General features: G+C 43.8%; 1 protein-coding gene across 3 annotated transcripts in view; it reads right to left on the bottom strand.

Annotated features, from left to right (window-relative positions):
- Nucleotides 1–9,231, bottom strand: part of LOC309663706 (uncharacterized protein) — a 361,393-nt gene extending 352,162 nt beyond the window's left edge. For 2 of the 3 annotated variants that reach the window (XR_014265415.1, XR_014265416.1), the window contains exon 1: nucleotides 17–340. Coding sequence is in view for 1 of the 3 variants with exons in the window: in XM_082468056.1 (XP_082324182.1) it covers nucleotides 165–659 (495 nt within the window). In the remaining 2 variants the exon portion in view is untranslated. Of the gene's footprint in view, nucleotides 1–16 lie in introns of all 3 variants that reach the window. The other variant, XM_082468056.1, reaches the window with a different exon arrangement.
- Nucleotides 9,232–10,449: the final 1,218 nt, after the last annotated feature.

The raw sequence follows: 10,449 nt of genomic DNA, 5'->3' as shown, positions 1-10,449 counted from the left end.
TATGGCATTTTCATACCTCAATAGGATTTGCAAATTGTTGCAATCTTCATAGAGAAATGTAACCATAAAAATCAAGAGCCTTAAAATAGGATTTGATCCAGTAATTCCACTTCTAGGCATCTATCCTAAAAATATATATTAAGACTGTATACAAAGATTTTTACAGGTAAGTTTATCACGTCATTATTTTCCGCGGCGTTCGGCCTCCGCTGGGTTCCGCCTCCGCTGGGTTTCCCCCTCCGCTGGGTTCCCCCTCCACTGGGTTTCCCCCTCCACTGGGTTCCGCCTCCGCAGGGTTCCGCCTCCGCTGGGTTCCCCCTCCGCTGGGTTCCCCCTCCGCTGGGTTCCGCCTCCGCTGGGTTCCGCCTCCGCTGGGTTCCGCCTCCGCTGGGTTCCCCCTCCGCTGGGTTCCGCCTCCGCTGGGTTCCAACTCCGCTGGGTTCCGCCTTCGCTGGGTTTTCCCCTTCGCTGGGTTTCCCCCTCCGCTGGGTTCGGCCTCCGTAGGGTTCCGCCTCCGCAGGGTTCCACCGCCCCGCAGGTTCTGCTCCACCCACCCACCCCCAGCGCGGGTTCCGCCTCCAAGGGTTCAACCAATCCCGGATCAAAAATTTTTTTAAAAATCCAGAAAGTTCCAAAAACCAAAACTTAATTTGCCTCATATGGAGCACTGCGCGGAAAACATGAAAGTGACGTGCTATGTAGGCACACCCCGCTGTAGCCTCCTTCCGGTTCACAGGTCGTCGTCAGTTTCTCCTGAACGGGCGTGAGCATTGAGCGCCTCACGTCTCATTCGTTGCCTATTTGTATTGTGTGCAACCTTTGTTTCTATGAAACAATGTCTCCTAAAAAGCAATTAAGTGGTCAAAGCAATCCCTCAAAGGCAAAGAGGGAGCGTGAAGCGTCATCTCTCAACGAGAAAATGGAAATCTTAGCTCTTTTGAAAAGCGGCATTTCGTCTGTGGGAGTCGGCCTTGAGGTCAGTAGGAACGAATCAAGCATTCGCACAGTAAAGCAGAAAGAAGCTGGAATTTGTGGAAGTGTTAGTGCTGCCGCTACAAGGGGAAAAATTGTCTCCCTGGTTCCTGATAAAGAGCTTGCAAAGACTGAGAAAGCGTTAAATGTGTGGCTAGAGGACAAGTCACAGAAGCATATCCCTGTTGATGGCAAAATGATGTGTGAAAAAGCACTTAGCCTCTGTGAGCCCTGCTGTGAGGGGCTGAGGAGAGCGAGCCTAAGGGGCAGAAGGCTAGTAAGGGATGGCTGGCTAGCCATGCAAAGCGCTGCAGCCTCAAGAACTTAAAGATCCCAGGAGAATCGCCATCGATTGATACCAAGGCAGCATCAGCGTTCCCAGAAGAGCTCAAGAAACTCGTAGAAGAGAAAGACTACTTTCTGGAGCAAGTCTTCAATTGTGATGAAACAGGCTTGTTCTGGAAGTAGATGCCCAATCATACCTACATCCACAGGAGCGCCAAGCAGGCCCCGGGGTTCAAGGCCTGGAAAGATCGCCTTACTCTGGGGCTGGGTGGCAACGCAGTAGGCCACATGATCAAACCAGGGCCTCGTTTGCAGGGCACACAATCTGCAGGCCCTTAAGCACAAAAACAAAAATTGCCTGCCAGTGTTCTGGTAACACAAGAAGGCTTGGGTAACTCCATCTTGTTCTTGGAATGGTTCCACCAGTGCTTTATTTCTGACATGAAGAATTACCTCAAAAAGAAAGTGCTGCAATTCAAAGCCCTGCTCATAATTGACAATGCTCCCAGTCATCCCCAACCCCCCTGCTTCACTGGTGAGAATGTGGAAGTGATGTTCCTGCCTCCTAACACTATGTCACCGCTGCAGCCTCCTCCAAAGCATCAGTGTCTGCAATAGGAAGCCAGTTTTCCGGGCATAGATGATCCTTCTGACATCCTGTAAGAAGGTGTGAGTTGGCCTGTTGTCTCACTGCTTGCCTGCAGTACCACACATCTCATCGACTCATAGCATCAGCACTGTAAGCCCCATGCAACAGCCATCACCACTGTCCTCGTCATCATCATCACAGCAGGGTTATCAAGAGAGGAGAACCAGGGTTTCGGTGAGTGTTAACACCGTGTGTGTGTGTGTGTGTGTGTGTGTGTGTGTATGAGAGAGAGAGAATGAATTTATATTTCTCTATAATTATATTTTCTATATGTACTTGTATTTTAAATATTCTGTGTTTTATTTTATGTATTTCCCATTCAGGTCATTAAACAAAAGCAATTTATGTGTTGAAAGAAAGAAAATGTTATGTTGTTGCTGACATGTACTATGTAGTTAGGCCTACCATGGTTGCATCTGTACTGAACACGTAGACTTCTTTCCTTGACATTATTCCCTGAACAATACAGTATAACAACTATTTGCATAGCATTTACATTGTATTAGGTATTATAAGTTATCTAGAGGTGAGTGTACAACAGGAGGTGCATAGGTTATATGCAAATACTATACCATTGTACATAAGGGACTTGAGTATCCACAGATTTTGGTGTCTGTTGAGGGGTCTTGGAACTAACCTCCCGAGGATACTGAGGGATGACTGTGTGTAATATTGCTCATGTAGCTTTTATCCATGGCAGTTCCTCAAAAGTTAAAGTTTTACCACATGACCCAGCGATTCCACTCCTAGAAGTATACCCAAAAGAATTGAAAATATATATTCACACAAAAACTTGCACATGAATGCTCATAGAAGTATCATTCATAATAGCCAAAAAGTGGAAATAACCAAATGTGTATCAACTGATGAATGGGTAAACAAAATGTAGTATATCCATACAATGGAATATTATTTAGCCATAAAAAGGAGTGAAGTCCTGATACCTGCTACAACATCGATGAACCTTGAAAACATGCTAATTGAAAGAAGCCAGACACAAAAGGCCATATGTTGTGTGATCCTATTCATGTGAAATGTCGAAAATAGGCAAATCCACAGAGACAATAGATTAGTGGTGGCCAGGGGACAGAAGGAGGGCAGAATTGGAAGACACGTGTTTCTTTCAGGATTGATGAAAATATTCTGGAATTAGGTAGTGGTGATGGTTGTGCAACATTGTGAATATACTAAAAATCACTGGACTGCACACTTTAAAATGATTAAAATGGTCAATTTTATGTTATGTGAATTTTATCTCAATCAGTTTTTTTAATTATTAAAATATGTGTTTTAAAATGAAATTAAAATCATATGTTGCAGAACTATTGAAATACCTGGAGTCAGGTCTTTTATGTGACAGGATTTTGCAAAGACCTGTCTCTAGAATCTGGGTCCTAACTGACTGATCACATGACATTAGACAGGACATTTGTTGCTTTAAGCCCATTTTCTCATCTATGAAGTGGGGTGCATTCCTCCCTTATCTGCCTCTCTGGGTTGTTATATGGTTCAAGTGGTATAACCTTGACATACTTATCCCAAATGGGATAATCACAAGGCACAAGAGAGAATTATTGTTATCTCTTTTCACCCTTGTCTGGATTCCAGACTCTCTGAAGGTGAACAGAATGCCTTAAGAGAACATGTCTTCTGCCTAGGTCAGAAAAGATGATTTTTGAGCTTGTTTTAAAAGTTGAGTTTACCAGGCAGAGATGTGGGAAAAGCCTTTTTAGACAGAGAGAAACGTGTATTAGAAAAACACAAACTCAGAAAATGCTAGATGTTTCATGTAGTTGGAAATCACTGGAATACAACTTGCTGGAGAGAATGATAGAGAGGAATCTGGGACCAGGTCATGTAGGCCCTTTGTAAAAGGGGTCTGTACTTTGTCTTTGGGGCAGTGGGGAGCCAATGGACATGTTTAGGAGGTGGATGTCAAGATCAACAGGTAGGTCTGATAAGAGGTGGTGGAAACATTGCAGGTGAGAGGTGTCAAGGATCTAATCTGAGGCAGGATAAAAGTAAGGATAAAAAAGAATGTCTGAAGGGAAGGATATTCTGAGGTAGAATCCAAAATATTTGGCTAGGGACTGGATATGTAGTGAAGCAGAGGAAGAATGAATGGCAACTATAAGGTTTTTGCTTTTGAAAACTGGGTGTGCCACTCACCATACTCACTGACCAAGATTGGGTTTCTGGAGAAGGAGCTGGTGTAGTGAGGAAGACAAGTTTGATTTGAGATATATTAAGAATTAACTTATACACTAATCATGGATCTTTGGATTGCAAGAAACAAGCCCACTCAAACATGTGCAAGTAAAACGGAGTTTACTGTGAGAAGGCATTCAAATATAAGATTTGTGAGGTCAGAGATCATATTTTTCTTATTCAACAAAGTATCTCTTGTACCTAGCAAAGTTCCTGACATAAAGTAGCTTGTCAAATGATATTTGAAAAGTGAATGATTGAATTTCATGAATTACAATGAGGGCAATAGAGCAGAGTCTCAATAGCCCTGGAAGATCCTCAGGCAACCACCCACTCCGTCTCTCTCTGAAATCATATTGTACTTTGCTTTGCTTCTCTTTCCCTGCCTGCCCCAGATTCTCTCTGTACTGTCTTACTCTGCTCATTTATCTTCAGGACAAGGTCCCAAGCCCTATATCACCTTACTGTTGCAGGGCCCACTGGCAGAGGATTCCCAGGTAAGGGAATCTGATTGGACTGGCTTGCATCAGGTAGCCAGTCTGATCAAATCAGCTGTGGCCTGAGAGATGAGGCCAAATAATGATTTACATGACTACTCTTTATGGACTGTGGGAAGACACATTCTCTAAGAAAGGAGTGTTGGCAGACAAAAAGTGACTGCATTTCTGATATAAGGCTGCACCCAAACATCTACGTGTAGCTGGGACTATGGGACCTATGTTTGGACAGGATAGCTGTAGATCTTGGAGTCATCAGTTTAGAGGAGACAGCTTGAAGAGAATATGTAGAATGATGTATGCAGAAGTGATGGAAACAGAGGGAAAGAGCCAGTGAATGAGAGAAGTAATTGTCAGAGAGACATGAAGAAAACCAGGAGAGAATATTAAGAAACAGAAAAGTTTCATCTTAATTTTTTAAGGATTTGTTGATTGTTTCACAAGCCCGTGAGTTGAGGGGAAAATTAGACACAGTGTTTTGAGTGTCAGCCAGGCATTTGACATCTTTAATGACATGATCTGGGGACAAGGTAGAGAAATATAAACTGGATGAAGTTCAGGTGGGAGGATGATCAATCAGGCAAATGAAGAATCCCAAAGGGATGTGGGTTAGGGGATGATGTCCACATATGAAACTCTAATATGAGCTAAAAGGCCCTGGCATAGTCTCGTCTTTGTGAACACTTTATAAACCGTGTGGATGTAAACAAGGATGGTTTACTTATCCAATTTTGTGAATAGCATGAAGCTGAAAGCAATAGCAAGAAATTTGTATGACAGAGTGAGGGTCCCACGTGAATTCAGTGAAAAAGAGGGGGGGATTATATTTCATTAGATAAATGGAGTGAGGCCATATGTTGTAGTGTAGAGAGCAGAGAACCGATACTTTAATCCTGACTGTGACAGGATAACTTGGCAACTCACCGAAACCAATAATTTCCAACCCACACCTGAGTCAAATCCCTGCTGGTGGGATGGGAACAGGGAATTCACATTTGTAACCTTTTTTTCCAGGACAATTAAATGCATGCCAGCACTGTCCATAGGTAACATCTGAGAACACAAACTTAAGCCTTTAATAGGCTCAGTTTCTGGATCTATAAAATGAAAGTTCACCAACATGATCCCTAAGGTCCTTTCCGGCGCTAGCATTTGTATGTGTGTGTGTGTAAGGGGAATGTGTGTCTCCACAGAGGGTTTACCTGTCATCTAACTGCTGGTCTCAGTCTTCACACTGGGGGCTTGAATACCTTCATGACACGCCATAGTCAAGAATCCTCATTCTGTGATCATAGTGAAGCTACAGTGACTTTAAAAGAATGCTTAACATGTAAATACACATTTATACACATTGGGTGATGAACAAAACCTTAGGTCTCAGACACCGAAAGCCTCAATGACATGTTACACAGTTTCTTTCTCAAGTTTATCAGTATCTGTTTGCTCAGCCCCCAAGTTCACCCTTAAACATCTGATTTTCTTCTCCATAAAAAGAGATGCCAATGTGCAGGGATAAGAGCTAGGCAGGAATTAAAAACAAGTGATCATGACTGTGCATCATGGGTGTTTCCACAGATCAAGGTGATTTCCTGCCACAGAAAAGGCTTAATGGAGCAGTAGTGAAAGGCTAAGGTAGAGCCATTGGCATCTCATCTCTCGGAGGAGATGCTGGCTTTCCAATGACACTGCAGAATCAAACCACCATTAGAACTGGGTTCCATGTCTGTAGTCCTGGGAATCTCATCCAGTCATGGAAAAGCCCAAATCAAGGTCTATTTGGGCCTCATTCCACAAATAGTTATTGACTGCCTACCAAGCATCAAACACTTTTCTAAAGGAGCTCACAGCTTGGTGAGGAAGACAGAACGGAGAGTTAGAATATAAGAGCATAGTGATGGGTAGACACACACAGCCACTGTGGAAACCAGAGGAAGGACACCCATCCTTCCCTCCAGGAAGGGGGACTATCTGGTAAGGCTTCTTAGAGAAGGTAATAAAAAGCTGAGGCTTGAAGAATAAAGCTAGGAAAGTCTGCAGGTAAATGTAGCTAAGTGTCACTGTGCAAGAAGAGCCCAGGAAAGAGTGTTCCCAGTTGTTGTGAGCTTAAGCACATACACCTACCGAGCATGCCATATGTGGAGACTTACAAGGACAGAGTGCAAGTCAGGGAGTTATGAGAGGTAAGGTCAGAGATGAAGGCTGTGACAAAAATCTGAGGCCCCACTGAGGAACTCAGATTTTATCCTGTAGGAAATGGAGAGTCATTGAGGGGTTAAAAGCATTAGAGTGACCTCTATAGCTCCCATCTGGAGGACAGATTTAATGGAACTGAAACTAGAGGCAGGGAGACGCATCATAATGACCACGGATGAGCAAGGGATGATCAAGGCCAGTCTAGAAACATGGTGGTCGGAATGGAGAGGAGGGGAATCATCTTTTGAATATTTAGGTAACAACACCTGGACTTAGTGATGTGTGGGGTGAGGAGCAGGAGGAAACTGAAATAAGTTCATAGGTTTCTGGTTTGGGTGATAGATAGCTTGGCACCAATTTAAGGAGAGATTATACAAGAAAGTTCAGGCAGAGTAGAGTACTCTGAGATTTGGATGAAAAGGAAATGAGATTGGATAGTAATTAGAGGAGGTAGAGACAAAAGACTATACATTTCAGGAGGATAGGGCCTATGTCTGCATTATTCACCCACAGTATCCTCAGCACCTAGGTCAATGCTTACTCTTGGTAAGTCCTCAACAAATATCATTCTGAATGAATGTGGAAGGGCCAGTGGAAGGATCACTAAGATGAGAAGGATTTGAGCATGTTTGCAAGAAGAGAGGAAGAAGCAACTGGGGGCAGGAATGAAGCTCTAACAGAGGGAGGGTATGCTTGATATAATGGGGGGATCAGAATATGCCACCCCAAAGTATGCCACCATGGATTATTTTGAGCTGAAGGCAACTGAGAATCAACAGATGCAGGAAAAGTTCTCTGCCCTCCTCTCATCTGCCAAGTAGGGCATAAATTTCCCGTTGTGAAGGTACCCCCACCACCACCTGGAAGAGCAATTCTTATCACCAGAGATAGAGTCAACATCAAGAAGAGTCTGAATAAACAGACATTACTAAAATAACCCTTATCTTCCCATATGTTTTCTAGTTGCTTCATGTTTTATCATCCCTTAAAGCACAAACACTCTTTCCTTCATTAAAATGGTATGTAAGCCCCCAAGTCTAATAGCTTCCTTTAGTTTTACTTCTTTTCTGTCAACTCTTGTACATGTAAATTTTTTTTTTTAATAATTTCCAGCTTTTTTTTTTTTAATTAATTAATTTATTTATTTTTGGCTGTGTTGGGCCTTCGTTTCTGTGCGAGGGCTTTCTCTAGTTGCAGCGAGCGGGGGCCACTCTTCATCGCAGTGCGCGGGCCTCTCACCGTCGTGGCCTCTCTTGTTGTGGAGCACAGGCTCCAGACGCGCAGGCTCAGTAGTTGTGGCTCACGGGCCCAGTTGCTCTGCGGCATGTGGGATCTTCCCAGACCAGGGCTCGAACCCGTGTCCCCTGCATTGGCAGGCAGATTCTCAACCACTGCACCACCAGGGAAGCCCCCTGTACATGTAAATATTAATAAAAATTTTGTGGGACTTCCCTGGTGGTCCAGCGGTAAAGAATCCTCCTTCCAATGCAGGGGACGCGGGTTCGATCCCTGATCGGGGAACTAAGATCCCACATGCTGCAAGGCAGCTAAGCCCGTGCACGCCACAACTACTGAGCTTGCGCGCCTCAACTAGAGAGCCTGCATGCCGCAAACTACAGAGCCCATGCTCTCTGGAGCCCACATGCCACAACTACAGAGCCCACATGCCCTGGAGCCCGCACGCCACACTAGAGAGAGAAAACCTGCAGGCCTCAACTAGAGAGAAGCCCGCGCACCACCACGAAAGATCCCACATGTCTCAACAAAGATCCCGTGTGCCGCAACTAAGACCCAACGCAGCCAAAAATAAAAAATAAATATTTTTTTAAAGTGCTATAAAAAAGAGGTAATGACAAAATAATTTTTAAAAATTTTGTGCTTTTTCTCCTATTAATCTGTCTTTGTTCATTTATTTTGCAAGCCCCCGGACACTGAACCTAAGAGGGTAGAAGCAAGTTTTTCTCCTGGACAATAGTGAGGTCCCAAAAGAAGTGGAAGGGCACAGGTATTTTGCAAAAAGTGTAACATCACATCCTCTGAGACAAAAGTTGTTGAGGATGAATATAAATATAGGTGCTTATAGGGAAAATACTGGGGAGTTGAAGGACCTTATGCCTGATGTCCTCTCATTTCCTTAATGAAGTAAGAGACAGTCTGAATGAAACACCTCCCCTCTGACCCTGTGTTACTGTCCTTGCACCAACTGGACCAGAAGGGCTGGGCTTTTCATTGCCTCTCTGTCACATCCTGAGTTATGCCTCCTTAAGCATAATCAAGTCCCACAAGGCCTGGCACTTTATCTGTTGAATGGGAGTTAAAGATGTTTAGAAACTTTTACCAAAAAAAGCCTAATTTAAGATTTGCTGTATACTTTTGAGACTCAACAATCATTTTTCCTTTACTTCTACTCTTTTCCCTCAAGATGAATTCTTTATCATCACGATCTTTAGTCCCACAAGTAGATAGCCCTGCCAGGCTTCCCTACCAGCTGTGCAGACATGTCCAGACTTAACTAAATCCTAGGACAAAAAACAAATCTGGCTTTAAGCTGTATTCCCTGCTATGCAAATTTATAAAAATATTTCATGTCATAGACCCATGGATTCACCCATTAAGAGGTGAGTCCAAAAAGTTAAATATACAAAAGACTCTAAAAAGAGGTGAGTAGTATGAAACAGTAAATGAGAAACCACGCAATTCAGTATTCATCTTGTCTGAGTGAGAATCCTGACTAATAAAAAACAAACATGGAAATAGTCTTTATTCACTCTGCCACTCAGATACATTGATATTATGGCAGTCCTTATAATTTAACCCTGCTACTTTCAAATGCACAAAGAAAATGTAGTTTCATCATTTTCCACCACTGATTTAATCTTGGTGGGGGGGGCCAGTTTGGGTCCAACCCAGTAAACTTGGTCCAATTCAAAAATTCAGACAGTCTCTGTAGATAACGGAGTCTCTTTTGGGTAATGCTCAGTCTTTCACAATTTCTCCCCATCCTCTTACTTCTCTCTAAAAGAACACATGGCTATAGAGGGTGATTGTGGCATGCAACTCATGGTGGGCTATAGGGGAGAGGCAGAGCCTTTGACCCACCCAATATCTTCTGGATCAGGGCTTCTGAAACTTAAATGTGACACCAATTATCTATGTATCTTGTTAGAGTACAGACTCTGGTTCAGCAGGTCTGGGATGATAACCCAAGAGTCTGCATATCTAAGAAGAGCCCAGGTGATACTGATGCAGCTGGTGTTTGGATACACCTTAAGTAGTGAGGCTCTTGACCTTTGCAGGTCTCTGCTGCAACATGTCTGGTCTGCTCAGCTGCTAGGCGGGTGACCACTGAGGTAAGACTTGTCCCATTAGACCTTTGGCGGTGACACACTGGCTCTCACTACTGACATCCATGGTCTCAGCCACCTTCCTTCAGTTACAGTCTTTGCACATAGGGGCTTCTTTGACTCTACACAGCTCTGGCCCCCTCTCTGAGCATGTGTACCTACTTACCAGGACACAGGGTAACATCTGGGTCCCCTGAATGCCATACAAGGCATGGAAACAGAGTGCATCCTCACACTCACCTCTCAAGCTCGCTTGCACCACTTTTGTGCTGTCTCCTGTGCCATGTTGGAAGAGGTGCCA

This window comes from Balaenoptera physalus (assembly GCF_965194825.1).
Source record: "Balaenoptera physalus genome assembly, chromosome: 7".
Taxonomy (NCBI): domain Eukaryota; kingdom Metazoa; phylum Chordata; class Mammalia; order Artiodactyla; family Balaenopteridae; genus Balaenoptera; species Balaenoptera physalus.
This window is presented reverse-complemented; position numbering and strand designations above follow the sequence as displayed.